Here is a 24,226-nt window from a genome sequence, read left to right as displayed (position 1 = left end):
GTGAGTTTGTGGATTTGCTCTACAGGGGATCCTACTCTGTTGTGGATTGATTTTAATAATGCCTTTTATTTTGACATGGACCCGCTGGTGGGTAACGGAGTGCGAGGGTTTGAAGAACTCACTGTGTCCCTTTTGGACTACTAGCTGTGTGGAGATCTGACACTTGTGATCTCCGTTGGTGGCAGAAGCAACAAACCCCAGAGTCAGGGGACTGCTGACTGGTAAAATAAGCTGCCAATCATTTCTGTCAGCCACCTGTTTTGAGAAAGAAATGTGTCTTAGTTTGTCTTGGTGGATTTACAGAGACTCTTGTATTGAGATATGACATTAATATACAACTGCACAGAGAGCAATAGAAAAATTGACACACAAACTGAGAAAACGATTGACAATATACAGACTTAGCAAGCATAACTTGGCTTCATACAAACACACACACACACACACACACACACACACACACATACAGCACAATTAAAAAAAATGGATAACTTTCCAGTCTTTATAGTATAGACTGTATGTTTTTGACCATATGTATCACAAGTCAGTTCAGCAATACTTTTCTTTCTTTCTTTCTTTCTTTCTTTCCTTCTTTCTTTCTTTCTTTCTTTCAAGTCATTGCCTGTAAAGCTTATTGAAATGATGTGAGAAAAAAAATGGGAGAAAGAAAGAGAGAAAAATACTTGCACAATGTGAACATGTGCAGTAACACACACACACACACACACACACACACACACACACACACACACAGATTTTCATAATTAAAACAAGAGTCACAAAATCAAGGCCACATTATCCCACAAACCCAAAGACAAACACAAATACCCCCACATGCAGCTAATCCAGCAGAAAGACGTGGAGAGAAAAGGAGAAGCGGAATGTGCTGAGGCAGCAGGATTCTGTTTGTTTAGTGAGAAAACACGTTTCACACCGACACGATGAAGAAGCTTTACAGGGACTCCACACACACACACTCATACACAGTCTCAGAAGCTAGAAGAATGTTCTACCTTTCTTCAGTCCTCATTCATATATGACTTCAATTTTTTCCCCTATCACTCAGACTTAATCTTCAAGACAACAGATGAATGTGAATAGTTCTGGTGTGTGTGTGTGTGTGTGTGTGTGTGTGTGTGTGTGGGTGTGTGTGTGTGTGTGTGTGTGTCACACCAGACAGTCAAAAACATTTAAAAGATGTTACAGAGGTAAAGGGAAGACTATTAATCCCACAGAGGGTGCACTGAAATGGAAAGACAAAGTCTCTGATCCAGTAAGAAATCAAGATAGATAGATAGCAATCTCTTTCTCCCTGTGGAGAGGCAGAAGATGGATGGATGAATGAATGTGGAGAAAAGAGGAGAGAGATAAAGTATCCCTTCATGGGATCGCATTTCTGTCCTTCATCCCTCGGTTTCTCTGTGAGACGATTCTCCATCTCCTAACAGCACAAAGGGGAGAGACGGAAAAACTCAAGGGTGTCCTTACTGAAGTAGAGGATGTTAAACAGGTTTTTTAGGATGCAGCTGTAACACTGAGAGTTGGTTTATAACTGTTGAGGGAGTGGTCAGTAGAACATTTTGAAGGTTGTATCCGCCACTTTGGGAGCTGAAGATTCCATTCATTCTACTGAAACTGAGCACTCTGTCAACTCCCATGCTGAGGCTCTGTTTCTTCTTCAATGACATCACTGCCCTCCTCTTCATTTTATTCTCTTAGGATCAGTTTACCATGAAACAGAATAGTCTCTCTGCTGCCACAGCTTACTCTAGATTATCATCACGCGTGCATGCGCACAAACATACACACACACACACGTACACACATCTCATATTGTTACATTACTTTCAAAAGTTTGATGGAAAAATGATTTTGAGAACTTATATGTTTCGTTTATACCTGTAGACCTGGATGATATTGTACAAGTGAAACATTGTTCAGTACCTTTATTTGAAAAGTGGTACAAATTGCGAGTCACTGAATCTGGCTTGAGAACAAAGAGCTTTGTGATAAATACAAGCTCTGTGACTCCTGAGAGTAATTCTAGTCTCTCTCTCTCTCTCTCTCTCTCTCTCTCTCTCTCTCTGTCTCACACACACACGCACACATACACACACACACCTGACACCTGACACCTGCCCTGCTCTCAGTTCACACCTGTTTATGGGACACATAACTACACACGACAGTACACCTGCTTATGAAAGATACAGACACCCATCTGTTCAATAGAGGTCTGCACACACACACACACACACACAAATCCTACCGAAATTCATGTGCATAAGATATTGCATATGCCACATACTCTGGGCAGTGTTCCCAATGCCACTCCCATGTGAATGCCACACACACAAACACACAACTAATGAACTCCATCGTCAGCCCTCTCCCTCCTCAGCACAGGTGTCCATGTTTAGCATCGTCTGCAACATTACTGCAGCGCTGGCCTGGCGCCAGAGAGAGAGAGAGACAGAGAGAGTCTGTGACAAAGAGGGACAAAGAGTGAGTCAGAGGAAAATACAACAAGAGAACACAGAGAGAGGAGAGGGAAATGTGGGAAATTTGCATCAGCCAGCAGTTTTCACCACCAAATAGAAACGTGATTTCCGTCTAAATACACACATACACCCACACACAGTTTTCTGAATGCATAAAAGTTTATTTTACACTGAAGTTTCACAGCAATAGAAGCATGAGAGAGAGAGAGAGAGAGAGAGAGAGAGAGAGAGAGAGAGAGAGAGAGAATTTCAAAAAGGTGTTTCCTTGCTTTGAAACGTCTAAAACATCAGGATTAGACTCCAAAAATCCCTAAAATAATGGACATGCTTTTGCTGCAGTAAATCACTGGATCATTTCAGCAGTGGTGGTGACAGGTATGGAAAAGCTGAAATGGTTTGATCACTGGAGTTGAAGCCTAATATGTTTATGTCAGAGAGACTTCTGTATGTTAAGTGGATTGTATTGAGTTTCAGTCAATGGTCTGAGCTAGAGGTGAAGCTGGATTCAGGAAACCTAAAGAAGGGATCAGGCGAGAAAAATGCAGCCATTCACCTGCAGCAGCAAATTCTGTCTACACTGACCTGAGCCCTGGAGCAAACAGAAAGGGAGAGAGAGAGAGGCAGAGAGAGAGCGAGAGAGAGAGATTTTGCTAGAAGTGAACATCACCCACTGTCATCATCTACAAATACATCCCCCCCACTCTCTCTGTCTCTCTGTCTCTCTGTCTCTCTCTCTCTCTCTCTCTCTCTCTCTACGTGTGAGTGACTTTTTTGGGGTAGGGGGGTGTGGGGGGTGCTACTTGGAATTTGAAAGTAGGACTTTTTCTCAAGTCTGGAATGCTGATGTGGGAATTAAATCGGAGACTCCCTCTGCATCCATGCAGCTGTCCACTCTGATCTGGGTGAGAACTGGAATTCCAGCCAGGTTTAGCCCAGGATTGGAGGGAGAGTGTGCTGGGTTCTTACAGTGGTTTTAAGTGGGATGGAAAGACAACTGTCTCTGGTTCTCTGTTCTGAGAGTCTGAGCACTCAATACAAGATCTGGCCACTGCATGGACACACCTTCGTTTAATTTCCACAAACTATCCTCTGAATTTAGAGGAAGAAAGGGAGAGAGAGAGAGAGAGGAGAGAGAGACAGAGTGTGTTGGGGAGTCTGCATATACACACACGTGCATGCTACGTGTGTATTTGTGATCTTCTGAGCGTTGCCAGGCGGCAGATGCTGTGTTGTTATCTGTGCCGTGGCATCAGAATAAGTGGCTTTGTGGCTCTTGTCATAGAGCAGGAGCTTTGGCTGGTTTTTATCTCATGTGCTGGCAATTCCAGAAAACCCACTTTGAGTGTTTGGGACAATGTTTATACTACACCCACAGAAACACTGTGCATAAGTTATTGACATATTTGAATTTTTAATGCAAATGCATTTGCCTGACCAAAATGGTGACCAATCATTTGTTGGCAGTCAAATAAAAGACTGAGAAAGGCATGATATATGACTAACTCATCCCATCCCACTGTGTTTGGATTTCTCAAATGAGCTGTTCTGGTCCTGAATGTTGATTGGCCAAAAGCCATACATAGATATGCTTTATTTCCTGACATAGCAAGTCCTCTGCTAATTACACTCAGCTAATTGCACTTTTGGACAGTGACTATATCCAAAATATTGCTTCAATGCAAGAAATGCCATCCTTGTTTGTATATATATAGAAAGAAAAAAACCCCAACAACTTTATATATATATATATATATATATATATATATATATATATATACACATGGTCACACTCCATTTTTTTTTTCATGTTTAATATCTTCTATCATTTTTGTGACTCTAAGCTTTGGATGAGCCGCACCAATGTTCACAAGTCCATAACATGTCGCAGTATTTTCATGAATCTCTGAACTGCTAATGTTATTTATAATGAGTTTAGGGTTGTGTGAAGCAGGGTCAGTTGTGATGTTTTCTGGATGATAATGTGTGTAGCTAGAATGGAGAAATGTGTTATCAGAACAAAAGACCCGCAGTCTGTTGGGAGCCCTGTTTTAATTTGAATCGATTTTCTTCTATTTTGGGTGGTGGCTGACAAATGAATGAGCGTGTGTATGAGTGTGTGTATGTACATGTGCATCCATTACGTGTGTTGTTAGTGAAGGTAAAGGGCATAGCCAGTGCATTTTCATGCTAATTTCTTCCATATTAGGGCTTAATTTGAATCAATAGTAGGGGAGCAATCGGCCTCTTTTCCTGCCTCCACTCAGACACGTTCGGTTAGGGTTTCGCTTTGTCTCTGATTTCATTTAATCGAGATGAGATGCTTTTACAGCAGCCAAATTAATGATCCTCCATAATTATGGAAACGGGATATACACACAGCACAAACATTTAGAATGCCAGCTAAAAGCTATCTCTCTCTTTGAGTGAAGAGAATGGCTTTATCGAATGCAGATAATGTGAAAACATTAATATGGATCCCAGTCTAATTCAAGATCATGGGCTTTATCCGGTCTCATTTTAGTTGCAGTTGTGTGTGTGTGTGTGTAAGTGTGTGTGTGTGTGTGTGTGTGTGTGTGTGTGTGTGTGTGTGTGTGTGTGTGTGTGTGTGTGCGCGTGCATGCGTGTGTGTGTGTTTGTGTGTATGTGTGTATGTGTGGTGAGTAGTGTGTGTGGGTGTGTAGTGTTTATCCATGAGAATAAAAAAAGTCAATTCCATCTTTGCCGATGGCTACAGAACAAATCACAGCTAAATAAATGTATTCTATAAATGACAGTTTGGAAATTCTGTGTAGTGTGCAGTCTAAATCTGAGACATTGATAAATTTGTCAGAAAAATCTTTTATTCACTTGGGCAGTTATGTGTGCATGCCAGTCATATTTCACAACAAAATTGCCTTTTTGTGGCAATATGGCTTCGTACTCCTGCCTCATTCTGTGAAAGATGGGTTTTATAATCTTATGGTGCCTAAATCTTTCCAATACATATTTTGGTGCTTGTAAAATCTCCCCTGGTTTGGATTCCAGAGCAAACAAGTCAAATGAATGTTCATAGAAATGCCACTCAGGCCTCAGTGGTGGATGGACTTTAAACATAAGGAAAAGGTTTTGCATTACTTTTTTTTATCTGTTTGCTCTTCTCATTGCACTTGCCATGTTTCAACATATTTCCATTCTTGTTGGGAAACAACGAGTACAACAAAGGAGCAGTTTGCGCTTTCAGTTATGTTATAGCTTGTATTCATTCATTTATCCTGTTTTCTCACCTGACACACCTGTACTCTGTTTGAGATGGCCATGGCAACATCCTAACATTGAGTCTCTCTCTCTCTCTCTCTCTCTCTCTCTCTCTCTCTCCCTCTCTCCCTGCAGTGGAGTTTGATGATTGTTCGGGCAATGAGGTCGTATACTTTGTGAGCAGTGACCCTAGATTCAGCGTATGGGCCGATGGTTCCATACACACATACAGTGACATCAGCAGTCTGTCTTTGCCAGTCAACTTCACACTGACGGCTAGGAACACCCAGAACATGCGCAGCTGGGAGACTACCATCAAACTGGTGCTACAGGGAGCACAAACGTCCCCTGACAGACAGGTAAGTATCTACTTAATATCTACACACATGTAGTCTGACACAAACACTTAGAGTTAATATCAGTGATAACTCCACCACAGTCCTGACTGCCTTTATGACTGAATTTCTCCTGGACTATACTGTCAGCCTATTGTAATAAAACTATGAACAATGACAGCTTTATCAGTGTGGAGAAAGAACATTGCCTGTCCAAACGCTGCTTTTTTTTTTTTTAATTGTCTGTGAGATGCTGGGCGGCACGGTGGCACAGTGGGTAGCGCTGTCGCCTCACAGCAAGAAGGTCTCGGGTTCGATTCCCGGCCGGGCGGGAATCTGTGTGACACTAAATTGCCTAAATTGTGTGTGTGAGTGTGTCTGGCAACCTGTCCAGGGTGTTTCCCTGCCTTTCGCCCTATGAGCGCTGGGATAGGCTCCAGCACCCCCCGCGACCCTAATCAGGATAAGCGGCTTAGATAATGAGTGAGTGAGTGTGAGATGCTGGGTTGTCTCTGTTACTTTTTGATTACAATACTTAACTAACTAATACTTAAGTAACTAACTAATACTTAATTAACTAATACTTTGGCTATATTTCTGCAGCACTCTTCTTCAGCTTCATTAAAGTGTCTTCCTCGATATGAAGAGTGGGTTGATGTAAATAATGCCAAAATAATCATTTGACAGTTTTCTTTTTATTTCTTTTCTTTCTTTTTTTTTAACTACAGCTAAAGGCACATCTTAAACGTTTTATCGCCCCATAGGTGGTTTAAACACCTGAAATGTAGACACTGAGTTCACGACAAGTGCATTAATGGTTAAGGGTACAGTTTTTTCCCCATGGTAGTGCTTTTCTCAGTTGTATCTTCAGATTTGTAGTTTTTACGAAGAGAAATGGCAAGATCTAAAGAGCTGTGTGGTGAATCACATCTGTCCATAGCTGTGTTTAGGGGAGGAGGTTTCTCTTATCAACAAATAGTAAGGTCTCCAAAAAACATCCGACAGGCAGTGTACGCCAGCACATTCACACTCAAGTTTAGTTAATTACCCATACCTGAGAGTGTCAGCCACCAACTCAGTCAGTTTAGTGAGTCACACACACACACACACACACACACACACACACACGTGCACATACACAAAGCATGTCTCTTCAGAGTGAGATTTACTGAACAAGACTGTACTCCACTCTTCAGAGAGAAGTGGGACAAGTCCTCTTTCAAGTGTTTCTGCTCTGGCAGAGAAAGAAGGGCAGGCCAGAGACTGCAACTGCCTTTAAACCAACACAGAAAAGAGAGAGAGAGAGAGAGAGAGAGAGAGAGAGAGAGAGAGAGAGAGTGAGAGACAGAAATGGTCTGGATGTTGTAGGTAAGAAAGGTGTGTTTGTGTTCCTTCAATCTTCGTTTCACATTCAAAGTTAAAAAAGGGTGGAATAAAGTAAAATTTAAAAAAACGTGGATTTTTTTTTTGGTGTGTGTGTGTGTGTCCATGTGCGCACACTGTAGTGTATTCTCTATACACATACAAACACTTACACACAGTCACTCCCATCCCAGGTGACTGTTCTCTGCTGTGATCCTGGGCCACAGCCGGTTTCATCATTTATTGATAAAAAAAAATATATATATATATATATATGTGTGTGTGTGTGTGTGTGTGTGTGTGTGTGTGTGTGTGTATATATACACACACACACACACACACACACACATATATATATATATATATATATATATATATATATAAGCTTCAGTCTGTGACTCAGCACTGCCTCACACTGACCTCCGCCCCCTCCACAAGGCTTCTGCCCAGACGCTCAGGTCTTAAACAATACTCTACACTGCCACTACTGCACAAGATTCTGATTCTCTATGCCGCATCATTCAGGGAGTTTTTATCATGTGTTTCACTGTGTATTTCTGCCATACTGTCTCTTTCTCTCTCTCTCTCTCTCTCTCTCTCTCTCTCACACACACACAGACACACACACACACACACACATTTTTGTCGAGCAGTGCATTACAAGAAGTGCCATGCCGGTTGGGGTCTTTGCCCCCCATTTGTGAATCCACTTCCTGCCTCTCATACAATCCATGAAGAGTTCTGTTTTTCACAAAATGTCATGCATATCCTTTTAACCCAACACTTTGAACACACAAGCAGAGAGAAAGAGAGTGAATGTGAGTGTGTGTGTGTGTGTGTGTGTGTGTGTGTGTGTGTGTGTGTGTGTCTGTGTGTGTGTGTGTGTGTGTGTGTGTGTGTGTGTGTGTGTCTGTGTGTGCGCATGTGGGCGTGGACATGGGTTTTGGCGTGCATGTGTCTGTGTCTGTGGGCGTGTGTGTGGGTGTGTGTGTGTGTGTGTGTGTGTGTTTGCATGTGAGTGTGTGTGCGCATGTGTGCGTGGACATGGATTTCGGCGCGTGTGTGTCCATGTCTGTGGGCATGTGTGTGGGTGTGGGTGAGAGTCTAAACCAACACAAGTATAGGAAATGAGCTGTCTGTTGAAAGTGTTTCTCTCTAACTCAGACCATATGTCTGTGCCTCTGGGTCTTGTTGTGTCTCTCTTGCTGCTTTGGCCTCATCCTCCTGGCATCCTCTGTCGTTCCTCCTCTGTGTGTGGCTTGGAGCAGTGGCTGCTGCTGAATTAGCACACTAATTCTGCTGCATGCATTGACGTGTTAACACATAATCAACTTTGATTATTAACTGCTGCGGCCCACAAGTCTGCCAAGAATTCTCTCTCTCTCTCTCTCTCTCTCTCTCTCTCTCTGTATCTTTCCTTTGTGTGTGTGTGTGTTTGTGTGTGTGTGTGTGTGCGTGCACACGTGTGTGTGTGTCTGTCTGTCTGTCTGTGTAAAACAGCATGATAATAAAGTTATCAGTTCCCATTCGAGAACTCACATGCTGATTGGCTAGTGGAATTTGCCTCCAGCTAATCTAAACTGACCGCACATTTCGTTTGTTTACGTCTGTATCCATGTTCCCACCGTTCCTCCACTCGCTTGTTTCAGCTAACAAAAGCATTAGGTCGTCATTGAAACCACGCAAGACTTTCTCTCTCCCATGGGTCCTGTCTCCCATATGCCACTCCTATAAACAGACCATTATAAACAAAACATCACCATAAACAACATGGTCTTTTAGACAGTCTGTAGAACCATTTCTTCTAAACCTCCAGCATCATGGTCCATAACTGAAACAATCACTATTTACTTAATTGGCTTACTTAATCTTCTATTATTAAAGCCCCTCTTGGCCAAGATTATTCTACAAAATTCCTTTTAATGTCAACAGCTTGTTTAGGACATCCTCCATATCAGTTCCAACCAAATATGACTGTATTTTTCTATTTCTCATCTTCTGCTATAAAAAAACGAAAAAGCAGTAGAAAACAAAGGTGTCAAAACAAAGCTCTTCATATAGACTCATTACCATCATACCTGCCATTAACTAGACAGCAACACTTACTCTGTGTTCATATCCCTTAAGGATGCTCTCTCTCTCTCTCTCTCCCTCTCTCTCTCTCTCTCTCTCTCTCTCTCTCTCTCTCACACTCTCAAATACACTATTGCTACACTATCAAGTACTGACTGATGTCATTCACATTCTTTGTGTTTAACAAAAGAAAGGAGGAGAACAAGCAATAGTGGAAGGTCTATAGGCAATATATTGGCAGATACTCACCCCAGCAATGCATACAGTCTGCGCTCAGGACACACAGAGAACAAATACACACACACACACATATTTTGGTGTGAAAACCAACAGTTTATCTGTGAGTGCCTCCCCAAATCCCCTACACCATTGTCCTAGAACCTTAAACATTCCCTTTAGTCTACTGCCCCCTAAAACCAGATGATCAAGAGTCTCCTCAGCCTAGCAGAAAGGCCAGCCATTCCCTGTAGTGGAATCAGCATGTGCCATTTATCTGTTAGTGGCCACAGGCACCATGTATAATCCACCAGTAAAGATGTGCTGTGTGTTTCTCACTGGGAGACCTGTACAGAGACTCTGGCTCCAACAAACCTGACCACTCTCCTTGCCTCCACTCCGTCAGTTAAAATATGTCAGTTTAACACATAATTAAACACGGAGTCTTGTATATTCCCTCACATTCCGTGTGCTGTGGAGCTGTGAACAAGAGTAGTGATAATGATCGTTTTTGAAATTACTTGTCTGGCAGGGAGGCGAGAGACAGAGAGAGAGAGCGTTTAAGATGGTAAATGATTTTCATATTGGATACAGCTGTGCTGATAATAATGAAGTCACTGAGCTTGTTTACCTGTGGATGGAAAACTGATGAAGGCTGTTACCCTGGACTACCTACATTGACTTCATAGTCTCTACAAAGAGCAGCAAAGGTCAAGCCAAACCTATTTAACACCCTCTAACACTGAAACACTGTGTTTGACCTGTGTGGGCCCTCTCTGAATGAGGTTACAGAGGCCGCTGCTAGACCGGCCCTGGCTGTTGTACTCAGGGGAGTAAAATGGAGAAAATCAGAATGGGACATGCCAGATATTCAGTTTTTCCACTTATATCAACCTCAGAAACACATTTATCACAAATAACCTGGAGGGCTAAAATTCCAATGCACAGTTTCATCTTTCCCCTTATGTGTTTGGTTTTTCTTTTCTTTTTTCCACAGATAACACAAAAAAGAATATATAAAGATGGGGATAAAACAAAGGATTGGCACAATATTGAGAAACCAGGTGTAACCACACCCCTTCATAGCGTCATCACGTTTCCTAAGCAACCACAAACCAGCACCAATGGGCTGCGACGTCAGAAGAGGGACTGGGTCATCCCACCAATCAATGTGCCTGAAAACTCACGAGGCCCCTTTCCACAGATGTTGGTCAGCGTAAGTAAACATTTCTCTGTTGGCCTTTTCTCCCAAGGTAAATGAAAAGAATGCTACTCAATATCTATTTTAGTAGTAACACAAAACAAACCACTCAGTTCCTAATATCTTTAATGGTATATTCAGATAATATTTACATATTAAAACATGTTAAATAAAAATGTGGCAATTGCACAGTCAGATATTATCAGGGGTGGACAGTAACGAAGTACATTTACTTGAGTACTGTACTTAAGTGCATTTTTCGAGTATCTGTACTTTACTTGAGTGTCATTTTTTTTGGAAACTTATGACTTTTACTCCACTACATTTGAAATACAAATATTGTACTTTTCACTCCACTACATTTCTATGAAGGTTCTCGTTACTCGTTACTTTAACGCAAAGCTCTGAAGTCAGCGGACGAATTTTCTTTTCTAAAATGCGATAGGCCATATTGTGTTCATCACAGGGGAAAAACCAATCACAGTAAACTGCTCCAATGCTGTCAGTCAAGTGCGTGCTGCATTTTTTTTAACAAATGAACTGATGGCTTTACATGGTTTTACTGATGGCTACTACAATGGAAGATAAAGATGATAAAGATAAAGGTTCCTCACCAGAGCAGCCATGGCCATATCTTAAGTCCATGTCTGAGACTTTTTAAATCAACTGGTTTCCAAGCTAATTGCCTCCCGTATGCGTTCGCGCGCTGTGTTCACCTAACACTTACAATCATTTGCCACAGTAGATATGAGATGTGACTTTAAAATTGCAATTTATATGTTTGTGAATGTGTGACGAATCTGGTGACAGACGCAGACCACAACTTCTACTGTTAACACAGTGTGTGAACACGTATGGAAACCAGTTGGCTTTAAAACCATTGGGGCATAACACCGGGTCCTGTGTGAATCCACTGCTGACGCATACTAATAGTTAGATAGCGAAAATGCCGAGTTAACATTACTGACAAAAATCCTGTCAGAAATATATGTTTTAATCTTGTCAGGTAAACACAGTAATATTTGTAAGGTCAGCGGATTCACGTAGGACCCGGTCCCAATAAGACGAGGGGAGCGGGAATCAAGCGGTGACGATCGTCATCCAGCTGTTTCACATTTCATACAATGCTATGTAGTAGAAGTAAAATTAACCTAGCCTACAACATTATGACGTGTTTATCCTTTTAAGGCCAATCTGAGTTAACCTTGTGCCTGTTTAACTGAAGCTATATACTGTCTTTTATAGAGGAAGCATTTGGTTCAACTGTGTTTCTATAGGCTTTGTAGCATATTCCACAAGCTTTTTATTCTACAGGTTCTACAAGCAAGTCAGTGCATTCAGTAGGTTGTTTCAGAATCATTAGACTCTGTAAATGCATTGTTGCAACAATACAACAATGCCATGACATTAAAAAGAAAATGTACTTTTGAATACTTAAGTATTTTTGAAAGCAAGTACTCCAGTACTTTAACTCAAGTAAAAATTGAACTGAAGAACTTTTACTTGTATTGGAGTAATATTTGACCAGGAGTATCTATACTTTGACTCAAGTAATGGAGTTGTTTACTTTGTCCACCTCAGGATATTATTACATGGTTATTAAGTGTAATAACATGTTTGTTGCATGTAATAAACAGGCATGAGTGAAAGTCATTGCAAAGCTCTGATTTACCACAAATTTAAAAAAACAGAGTGAAATTGTTCAGATTGATATATGGTAATTTTAACCTGGACCTGCTCTTTCAACTTGTGTCTCTAAATTAAACGGATACTCCAGCAGACAGCCAATGAAAGCCTGCCTTCGCCACAGCAGGTCACAGAGAGGTCTCTCAACTCTGGAGAACCAGGGGTCTGTGGGAAGTGTTTTATACCAGAGCTTATTCCATACAGAAAGGCTGTGCTAAAGAGATTAGCATATATTAGCTCAGAGCTCCACACTGCACTGCTCTGATGATGAGGAGTCACTGGATAATATTTATGCTCAATCTGTGAGGCGTGCTTACCACAGTGTGGTCGTGTTTAGGTGTGTGTGTGTGTGTGTGTGTGTGTGTGTTTGCGTGTGTGTGTGTGTGTGTGCGCGTGTGTGTGTGTGTGTGTGTGTGTGCGTGTGTGCGTGTGTATACTAGACAGAAACAATACTGACATGAGTGCACTGATGATAACCCTAAATTATTCATGTAAACAGTGAATCATCAGCCATTCCTCTAAAACATAATCTCAAAAGACTCCCTACATTTGAACTCCAGACTTTTTCTCTCTCTTTTTTTCATTCTGTTTTATATGAATTCAAATCTATTTAACAAACTAATTAAATGAACTGTGGATATGAAAGCCACAGATTTAGGGTGGAAGATACTACAGACCAAAAGTGAGCTCTCAGCAGTTTGAATAGTTTTCTCAGGAGAGCTAGGAGGCACTTCATCATTATTCGATTAATGCTCTGGTCACTTTGTATTCAAACAACAGCTAGGACTGCAAACAACACAAGTGACTAATGCTGCAACAAATCATATTTTCAGTAAAAACTGCTAGTTTGCTGAAACTACAGAGGGAGGAAACAGAACAGGCACGAGTGTGCCTTTGAGGCAGGGGAGGAGGGAGGTAATTGTACTCAAAGCAAAAGAAAAAGAAAATGATGTGAATAGGTAAATGCTTATGTTTTGTGGTGAGAAGCTGTGGAATGTTGGAAAGTTTTTAGAATGCAGTGATTCTATCAGTTCAGAATGTTTCAGTCTCAGAACCAAATCTCTCATGTAAAAACATCACTCAAAATGGAATGAAGGAGCGAGTGAACAAACAAATGAATGGGCGTAACTGGGTTCTGAGTTTTTGTTCTCTCTCTCTCGGATATCTGACTATCAGCATTTCCTCCTGTTTACAGAGACTCCTGAGCTCTCTTGCTACTGGTGAAATTGTGCAGTCGAAGCACTCTCCCTCTCTCTCTCTCTCTCTCTCTCTCTCTCTCTCTCTCTCTCTCTCTCTCTCCCCTCTTGTCTCCATCCTACCCAAGGGGATGCCAGTGGAGTTTCATATAGAGAGATCCTTTTGTTGAGATGATGAAAAAAAGGAAAAAACAAAAGAAACTTTCCCCCTTTGTTGTGAAACAAGGGAGCTAAAGGGATAGAGGGATAGATGGGTGTTTAAGGATCTGGCAGGCTTCCTGTATTCCTTGTTAGAACCCAAAGTGAGAGACCGCTCTGCTGTATCTGGGGGTGGGAGGGGTTGGTGTGTGTGTCTGTGTGTGTGTGTGTGTGTGTGTATGGACTGGGGCGGGGGGTCACTAAATACCACGGCCCACAGAGACTGAGAGAGAAAGAGAGCCAGAGATAGAGAGAGGGCAGAAAAAGAAATCAAAGGGGTGTTTGGGCAGCTGTGGTAAATAGGGCCTTCAGGACCTGCTAGCCAAGCCGAGGTAAACAGGCTCCGGGGTAGTGGAGCACTGAGGCATCCTGATCCTTCCAGTCACCTGCTGGACTTGAAGACTTCCTCTCTCTTTAAAAAGGTCTGCTTGGTTCCGCTGGCTGGCCTGTCTGCCTCTGCAGAGGAATTAAGAAAAAAAAGGAAGTGTCAGGCTGCTAGGGTGGGGTGTTTTGTTGTTGTTGTTTGTTTGTTAGTTTGTTTGTTTCTTTTTAGATGTGTGTGTGTGTGTGTGTGTGTGTGTGTGTCTGTCTGTCTGTCTGTCTGTGTGTTTGTGTGTATGTGTGGTGTGTAGTGTGTTTGAAATAATGTACATTTATTTAAGAGTATAAATTTAGTCCATCATCAAAGGGATGTAGGTACACTGTAGTGCACAAAATGACTTCCAGAATATACTTGTAAATTCTAATTTCAGTTTTTCATTATTAAATACATGATACCTTTCTGTCTGTATACTTCTTTGTTATATTGTACTATCATGGTTAATTTTGCAGATGTTTTAACCTCAGGTTCCTCTGAAATCCTTTTGTGTCAGATACTCAGACGTCATGTGAGGACATGAGTCGGAGCATGGGTAGCATATTTGTGCAAATGTAAGACATTTGTTAAAAACAAAATGAACAGTGAGGCCAATCAAATCCTACCAACAAAGTTCTGCACATTCACACACACAAGACAGATAGAGTGAGAGAGAGAGAGACAGAGAGAGAGAGAGAGAGAGAGAGAGAGAGAGAGAGAGTGAGAGATGAAAGTAGGAAACCAGGAGACTGAGGTGTCTGTCTGTCAGTGACAGTGTGTGGTAGTGACAGTGTCTGGAGACAGCGTCTATAACACCATTATTCATCGGTGTCTTTTCAGCGAGACTGTGTGATGTCTACCTAGCCTAATGACCCATGAGGCCGGCACGCTGTGTAATGGGATCCTCTGTCATATGCTGTCGAGCTGACTGACATCCTGGAGACACTGTCAAATCCTCTGTCTTAGAAACGGACAAGTCAGACAGAACCGGCGGAGACATCTGTCCCTGTTCCACCCCAACACAGCACCTCCATAAGCCAGGGCCTCAGACACACTGATCTTGGCAGGATATAGCTGGCAGAACCTGTGTGTGTGTGTGTGTGTGTGAGTGTGTGTGTGTGTGTGTGTGTGTGTGTGTTAAAATGGTAGTGCATCAGCACATACTGAGTTTTCTGAAAGTTTCTCATAATCCTTAAGTTTAAAGGCCAATTTATACTTCTGCGTCGAATCTACGCCGTAGATATGGCGTAGGCTCTGCATAGCCGCGTACCCTACACCATAGCCTTCGCCGTAGCCTGACACACACCTCTCCGGAAATGTAACTATGCGACATGCATCGAAGCAGACTGCAACAACTGTGATTGGTCCGCTTCATAGCATCACACTCCCTCTGCCTCAGTGGGTTTAATGGTCGTACACAATATCTCCCCCGACATCTTCTCTCTTTTCTGCGTTGCAGTAATTTCAGTAAAAGTAACTGTTGTTCAGCTCCAACTCCAACATGATCCACTCAGTTTCAATCGCCATTAGAAATTTCCGGCAAAATGGCGAACTGAGAACTTGCTATTTTGAGAACTCCGTTTGTTTGTCCCCCAAAGTTTACCAAGCGGAGCAATAACAGTTGTTGTGGTCTGCTTCAACACGTAGTTAGACCTCTGGGGTGGTGCTCGTCAAGCTACGGCATAGGGTACGCGGCTACGCAGTGCCTACGCCATACCAACGGTGTAGATTTGACGCAGAAGTATAAATTGGGCTTAAATGCTCATGGCAGCATAGGTGACTTGCGTAAGCTCTGCGTAGAGCATACACAGAGGTATAAATCAGCTTTAAGCCTGAACATCACCCTGATGAACACAGGAGACTTGGAGTGCACATAGAACAAGGACAAGGAATTCTGGGACAGAGAACAAGAGATGGATAGAGAAGAGGAGAAAATTTTGGTATAAGTGTGTGAAGAGGGAGTTGTTTCTTTTTCTTTTTTTTTCCTGATACACAGGTGCACCTTGTTGTCTCTCTCTCTCTCTCTCTCTCTCTCTCTCTCGCTGTCTCTTCTTCATCCAAACAATCATCAATGACACGTAACAGTCATTGATTTTTTTGCCAAGGCTTTTTTTGAATGTGTCCATTGATCCTCACCCACCTCTCACAGCAGTGAGTCATTGATTTCTCTCTCTCTCTCTCTCTTGCTCTCTCTCTCGTGCTCTCTCTCTTTCTCTCTCTCACTCTGTTTGTTTTTGTCTGTCTTTGATAAATAAAACGCTAATCCAGAGACCCTGTTTAACAAAGGATTTCAGAAACTCCATTCAGGTACTCAGGAAGAAAAAAAATAAATAAAAAAATGAGTACAGCTTTCTCTAAGTTCTCACTGACAGAATGGCATTCGTATTTCATACAGAACACAATGTTTACATGAACTTCTGCTTTGACCTCTGCTGTCTTCTGGAACCTTGTATTCACTGGAAGTACTATTGATCATAACCATAGTAGCTATTGAACACATGCAAAATGAAGTCATTTCTGCTCAGAAATATGTGTATGCGTCCTCACTTTAACTCTATTGTCTCGTTCACACACATATTTCAGTGAAATACATATTCGCCGCCTTTATGGCTTTGCAAACTGCCTGGCTCTGCTCCAGTGGACAGTTAGTCACTTACACAGACAATATTCTGACAAGGACACTCTCGCTTCTAAGCATTAAAATTATAAAAATGTCTGTAATTTCAGCAGTTGAAGGAGAAAATGGCTGTTTGTATTTCTTTGTGAGGAACAATAGCCTGAACTAAAGATGTTAAAACAGTGGCCTCAACATTGTGAGTGATACTAGTACAATAACTGTTAGAGTAGGCATAGCTGTTATTTCAAGTACTATATTCATATTACTGCACACATTACATAATGTTAAGTGGACCAAAAACCAAATATTCAATTCAGTTTTATAAGATGACATGTGGACCTATCTACTTAAGGCTCCTTTTGTTAATTAAAACTCCTGTATCATCTCTTTTTTTTTTTTTTTTTGTAGTCATTGGTGTGTGAAGAGGTACTCTGAAACTTGATTCGTACACAGGCTAGCATGTGTGTCCATTTATTCTACGCTGCTTTTAAGAATGCTTTTAAGAGTGATCACTCCCTCATAAAAGTTGTAGTTATCACACTCGTTAAGTACGGGCTGGACTCCCACAATCAGGGTTTTTTATCAAGTTGGCAAACTACTCTGTTCAAAAAGAATAGTATGCTTTAGGTTCTTTAAAGAGGTTTCTGTTGCAGACTATTCCAGTGAAATGTAGTAATTCATTTGAGAAGCATTCGCCGGCCATGTAATCTTTTCCCTGACAGACCTGCTCCATGCTCCGCTCTGCCGAGCTTTCGTGAAACACTTTCACACACATTTGTTTCTGTGCTGCTTTTTACAGCCCCCGATTATTTGAAATCCCCTTTTCTGGAATGTTCTAAAGACAGCCTACCCCCTCGTTGCCCACAGAAAGCGAAACCGCCCCTCACTGGATTGATTTGGGGTTTGACTGAACGCCTTGTAAAACATCTTGCCTACCACAGACATCCCTCTTAATGTGATCTTGTCACACATTTGGAGAAAAATCTCGATGCTCTCCAGGTTTGGATGACATTCTTTTCTTGTCTGTAAGTGTCTGCCGCCCTGCCCAGAACTCCCATGTAAAGGAATTCACACATCTTCATCGTTTTGGCTCAGTTAACTTTTTGACAAACACTTTAAAGACGGAATGAAATCTCTGAAGTCGAATACTAAATTCAGTCCTCATTATCGACTAAAACCGCTTTGGTAGCAGACTTAGAGAGAGAAAACAATGAAAAGAAAACATGAAAAGACTACAAAAAAGAGAGGGGGAAAGTAACAGAGAGCCAAGGGGGAGAGAGAGAAAGAGAGAGAGAGAGAGAGAGAGAGAGAGAGAGAGAGAGAGAGAGAGAGAGAGAGAGAGAGAGAGAGAGAGAGAGAGAGAGAGAGAGAGAGAGAGAGAGAGAGAGAGAGAGAGAGAGAGGCTTGAAGAGAGCTTTATGTCATGCAGGCTTGTGTTGCATCGGAGGCGTAGAGGATGGAGGAGAAGTCTGTACTGTTGGATTACAGTTCATCCTGCTGCTGTGTTTCCTGCTGATAGATTTTCCTGAGCCTCTGGATCCAATGCCTCCCCCATAGGGTCTAATGAAGCTCTTTGGCATCTGCGTCCTTTGCCCATGCCAAAAGAACAGCACTCAAAAAGTCTGCTTCTTCATCCCTCTCTAGTGCTCTCGCTGCGACATGTGTTCAAACACAGAACAGTTTGGGGGGGGGGGGGGGGGGGGGGGGGGGGGGGTTGGCTTTTTTTTTTTTTTTTTCCCTGACAGAAAACAGCAAACAAAAGAAAATTTGTGGGGTATGTCTTTGTATCTCTCTGAGTGAAACAGAAAAAAAAAAAGAAGGAATGAAATTTGGGGGGTTATGTGTTGTCTTTCTGCCTTTGTGCACTTGCATTGTTTTTGTCTCGTTCAGTTTTTTCCCTCCTTTTCTTTCATCTTAGAACAATGAGGTGAAAACTCAAATCCAAACACAGGCTTCTGTCTTGTCTCTGAAACCAAGCCACACGAAAAAACCATAGGGAAGTAGAATCCTGAGAACTCAGATTGTTTAAGGTTTTTGCTGGCTGTTCTTCGGTCGACTGGGATACCACTGGTCATCCCATATGGAATGCTTTAGCCAGCTGCATGCTGGCTAAACACGGAGTAAGTTCTTTTCCTTTCTAAATACATTCGGTCTGTTCTAACCCGGAGCATCCCCACAGTTTCTCTGACTGTATATAATTCATATAATTATGCATGGATGAGTGAAAAGCACTGGAGGTTTGAAGTTTGGCAGTGACTGTATATTTTGAATTGAGCCAAAGAGAGAGGGAGAGAGAGAGCTCAAAAATCTATCCAGGCTCAGTAAATCAGGGCAGCAGGAAGTGCTCTGAGACTACCTAAGTTTCTGTAGAAAAAAGAACTCCAAAATTCTATGACTGGACCCTCTTTCTGGGGAAAAAAACAAAAAAAACAGAACATGACTGAATGTGTTATGAGTTCCTCTTTCAAACCTGTTGCCAAAAACAGCATCTGGATGACTCCGCTGATTGTCATGTCCATAGCTTGAAGGATAAGGATGGTTCCAGAAGCTCTCAGATGGATTTGAAAACCTTCTGTTGAAGAGAGGAGTTTACATATTTCATTGTAAAATAATATTCCCATTCCATGTAATGAATTTGCTAACAGCAGATTTATTTATATAAGTTTTTGGAACACGAACGCAATGTTTTCTCTAAGGCTTTTGTTGGCTGTCACATATTTGCCTGCTTTTTGTTCAGTAATAAGAACTTTTACAGTACAGTGGGTCCATTTTATTTGATAGTGTGTTTTGCAAACGTATGTATATAGATAAGAAAGACATTTTCTTTGGAGAAGATGGCAGAGATGCCTGTGTCTTATTATCCGCTTTGTTGAATATTTAGTGGGAGGGTGTTACTGACTGGACTGCTTGTATAGAAAATTAATTCATTCCATTAGAAGAACATTTTCTTGCCAATACATCTACTCTTTCAACATTCAACTAAAACCCTCCTGGGAATATGCATGAAAATTCTTGTTAGAATTGTTCATATTTGATGGCCAATAGTCTAAGAAACTGTGCTTTTGATTGTGTTTGTGTGCATGTGTGTGTGTGTGTGTGTGTGTGTGTAGTAGATCAAGTTTTGATTTAGTGTCTTTGTGGGGTTTTTATATGTAATGCAACTGGACACCTCCTTTCAAACTTATCAAACAGATGTTATAAACTTTATTCAAAGAAAAATCTCAATCCAAACTGAAAGTTCAGGAGCCATAAATCAGGCTTTTTCTCTCCCTCCACTAGAAGTGTAACGATTTTGCACTGAAACTAAAAGCCACAATTCTGTAGTCCTCAGTTTGGTTCATGTTCGGTTCACGGAACCATGAAGTTTTTGTTGCTGTTGTTGTTGTTGTTTTCTTTCAACTGGAACATAATGCCAAGATACAGGGAACGCATATTCTTGGAATAGGAGAATATGCCCACCGCTAACCGTGAATAGGGTGAACTGTTACACCTCCACCCTCAGTGAAGAGTACTTCTAAAGTGAGACTACATTAAGAGAAATTGTCTAGTAGTCCCATGAGATTTTTTTGCCCCTCCTGTCTCAAACGCTGTGGACTCTTAGGTTCTGTGAGAGCCTCTCCTTTCGTCTGAGATGGATTTGAATGAGGCTGACATTCTGAGACCGACAGAAGTGCTAAGGCAGGGAGAGAGCTGAAAGCACTCTTAAGTATCAAATCCAGCTAATGGATCATACAGAGAGTTTACTCAGTAGCCTTACCTCTCCTTTAATGGACCAAAACACTGGTACATTTAGGTTAAAACACAAGTTAATGTCACAGCAACTGCCACTTTTGGACAAATTATATAAATGTAAAAAAAATTGTCTTGTAAAAAATAGACTTGTCTTAGGCACTGTAAAAGCTGAGTGTTTTTCTTCTTCTTCTTCTTTTATTTCCATGGTCTTGTTGGGGGGAGTGGGTAAGAAGGAGAACTTGTTGTACAGGTTGTATGTCTCCTAAGCCAATGACTCCTCAAATCTAGTTAAAAATGCAGTTCACTGGCTTCTCTTCATACTGCAATTCAGATGTCTAATGGATGTATATTTATCAGTTGTTTTGCTGAATGATTTCCGCAAAGCAAAGCCTTTCGCCACATATAATGTGTCACAATAATGACAATGAAAGAAAATCTTTACATAATCAGTGAAAGTGCACACAGGGTTTACACCCAAACTGCATAAATCATACTTGATAATAACCAGCTCTCAAGCATTTATGCATATGTCTAAATGTATTTAAAAACAGATCAAATCAAATCACTTTTGAGCTTACAGTTTCTGTCAGTTTTCTTCTCTTTGAATTTTCCCAAATAACTATTTGTTTGACATGTTCTTAACAAAGTCACCCTTGGTAGCTGAGAACATATGGTTGATATTGGTCAAATAATGATTAATTCATTGAAAAATCAATGACTTCAGACCACATATCACACTTGTTGGCAGTTACTCACGGTTTATGTAAACAAAATCAGCTATTTTCATTGTCTATAAGAGATTTTACCTACTAAGTTCAGTTGTGCTCCTCTAACTGACAAATGTGACTTCTCGGCCATCATCTCTCATTAGTCATAAACAAAAAACCAGTCCCAACAAATTCTCTTTAAATCAGTAGAACTGTCTATTCAGTCTGCATTTTGTCATTTGTATTTATTTAGTGATTATTTCATCTTCCATGGAGAGTGATTTTACTTTATCAGTAAATGATTCCAAATTAGCAGTGAACTTTAAGTGGAAAACAATTATTGTAGTCATACATCAGTTGTCAGCGGGTGCCTTTATGTTTGTGTGTGTGTGTGTGTGTGTGTGTGTGTGTGTGTGTGTGTGTGTGTGTGTGTGTTCGGTAGTGAATGTGTATGCATCTCTATCCCAGTCTTTAGATTTAGGATAAAAAAAAAAAAAGACAGAAGTGGAGAGAAAGGACTAAAGGTAATTTTAAATAAAAGTGTGGTTGCAAAAGATATTGCAACCTGTTATATTAACTTCTCAGAGCATAAGGTTAGTGTGATGAGCTGTGAAGAGTAGCCAAACTGTGATGCACAGCTGAAATACAGACATGCTGTTCGACTGAGTGGACAGCATGTTGAACTTTATCCGTGTGTGTGTGTGTGTGTGTGTGTGTGTGGGTATGGTTAGACACCATCCTAATCTCGTTCCACCTCCGTCACATCCCTCTTACCTGTCAGCAATCACGTCTCTGAGAGACACTGAGCTAGGGATTGTGTCCTAACACAACCCTATTGAATTGTAAATCTTCCCCCTCTGCCCCCTGTAGACGCCACCAGGGCCAGGGCCTTGGTTTAATAGGAAATGAGAAGCCAGTTAGGGGATAGATAAATCACCAAGTGACGAATGTTCTCTCTTCCCAAAGACTGCTACAAAAAAAAAAGTCCTGGTGACTGATGTTCCAGATCTTTCTTTTACTGAGAGCTGTACGGATCGGCCTGGAGGAAGGTCGAGTGGCCAACCGTCCACACGTACAATCTATGAGTAATCTTTTTTTTTTTTTTCGGCATTAAATACTGCGGATTCAAACAAGCAGTCACCACAGGAGGAAACTGCAACTAAAAAAAACGCACATCTTGTGAGATTGAGATTCCAGAGAATTCTCTGATGGACATATCTCAGTTTGCCAAGCTTAACCTTCAGTTCAGAGATTGTTCCCCCATCTCCTGGCTTCCAGATCATGTCTAAGTATGCCTTTACTGTCAAAGTCACAAGAATTCATTTGGTATAATGTAATACACCAGGCTGCCACAAACAGAGCAAACTACTCTATGTAAATGTATATGCAATACAGGCAGGATTTGATAAACTAGTGTCTAGAAACAACATGTATAAATTTAATGATGGGTTCTCTAATATTATCATAAGTTTAGCACTTCTCCTCCTAGCATCAGAAATAAGGGTGGCAGAGAAACAGAATAATTGTTGGAAAAAATATTGAGGAGAAACAGAGGGAGAGAAAATGATAGTGTGGAGTAAAGTCCTGAGGCGTTTCAACAGGATTGAATTGGTGCACTTTTGCTTGTAAGTCATGAGATATAAAGACCAATCTGACTTAATGTGCTCCATTTTATATTTCTCTACTGTTTTTTTGGCTTTTTTTCTCACCGTCTCTCTTTCCTTTCATCCCCTAAAGTGAACTGTGAAACGATTAGAAATCGAGACCTAGCAGAGAAATCGGATCCTATTTACTCTGTCATTTGGAAAGGGAGTCTCGCCTTTAACTCAGTCTGTTCATGTAAATATAATGGATGGTGCCATAGGTTTGCCCTAGGTTGGTGGGTTGCTATTGGTAATTACCTAGAATCCTTTGAGCAGTACTGTCTGTAGGCGGGCCATGTGACACACACAGATGAAAGAACATATCACATAGTTTTTATGAGTTTAACCTCAGGTCTGCTAACAACATTGATGGCATGACAGAGAGAGAGAGAGAGAGAGAGTGTGTGTGTGTGTGTGTGTGTGTGTGTGTGTGTGAGAAAGAGGGAGAGAGAGAGTGTGTGTGTCATGCAATTATATATTGAGCTATAGAATGATAGAGTGACTGAATATAGAGAAGGGTAATAAACTGTCACCGCAGACTTTTTCTGCTTTATAGATCATCTTCAAGTTTGGCAAGAGGATACTTTCACTTAACATATTATGTGTGACTGGGAGAGTTTAATACGTGTTTATTCAACAAGCTTAGAAATCTCACAGAGTTTTCAAATTGGACACAGGTTCTCCCATTCGGATGTCATCGTGAGAGAATGTCCATCTGCTTATGTGAGCACAAATGTTGTATAGCACGGACAGCTGTGTAATCAGATAGGACGGGTCAAGCCTACAAGCCTATTACATTTACTTTGGACATTTTCCACTTTACATTAACAGTTGCAGTCAAACACTTGTGTATTTGTGTGTTTGTATGTGTGCATGTGAGTGTGTGTGTGTGTCTGTGTGTGTGTGCGCATGTGTGTGTGCGCATGTGTGTGTGAGTGTGTGTGTGTGTGTGTGTGTGTGTGTGAGTGAGTGAGCGTTGGTATGTGAAAGTGTGTGCGTGGGTGTGTGTGTGTGCATGTATGGATGTGTGTGTGTGTGTGTGTGTGTGTGTGTGTGTGCGTGCGTGGGTGAAGAAGAGCGATGTTCCACTCGTTTGTCAGGATGACAGGCAGATGGATGGACTGACTAAGCCAAAGCCCACAGTGTGCCGAGGTGTGTCTGAGGAGTCAT

The 24,226-nt window shown here is 41.4% G+C and overlaps 1 protein-coding gene across 1 annotated transcript in view; it reads left to right on the top strand.

The window, feature by feature from the left end:
• LOC115806944 (cadherin-4-like) overlaps positions 1-24,226 on the top strand; it is a 131,048-nt gene that overhangs the window by 55,154 nt on the left and 51,668 nt on the right. The window contains exons 4-5 of the mRNA XM_030767801.1: positions 5,871-6,094; positions 10,719-10,937. Of these exons, the coding sequence (XP_030623661.1) occupies positions 5,871-6,094; positions 10,719-10,937 (443 nt within the window). The remainder of the gene's footprint in view (positions 1-5,870; positions 6,095-10,718; positions 10,938-24,226) is intronic.

The sequence above is a fragment of the Chanos chanos genome, chromosome 3 (genome assembly GCF_902362185.1).
Source record: "Chanos chanos chromosome 3, fChaCha1.1, whole genome shotgun sequence".
In the NCBI taxonomy this organism is placed as follows: domain Eukaryota; kingdom Metazoa; phylum Chordata; class Actinopteri; order Gonorynchiformes; family Chanidae; genus Chanos; species Chanos chanos.
The sequence above is the reverse complement of the archived record's forward strand: the minus strand, read 5'-3'. Positions and strand labels throughout refer to the sequence as shown.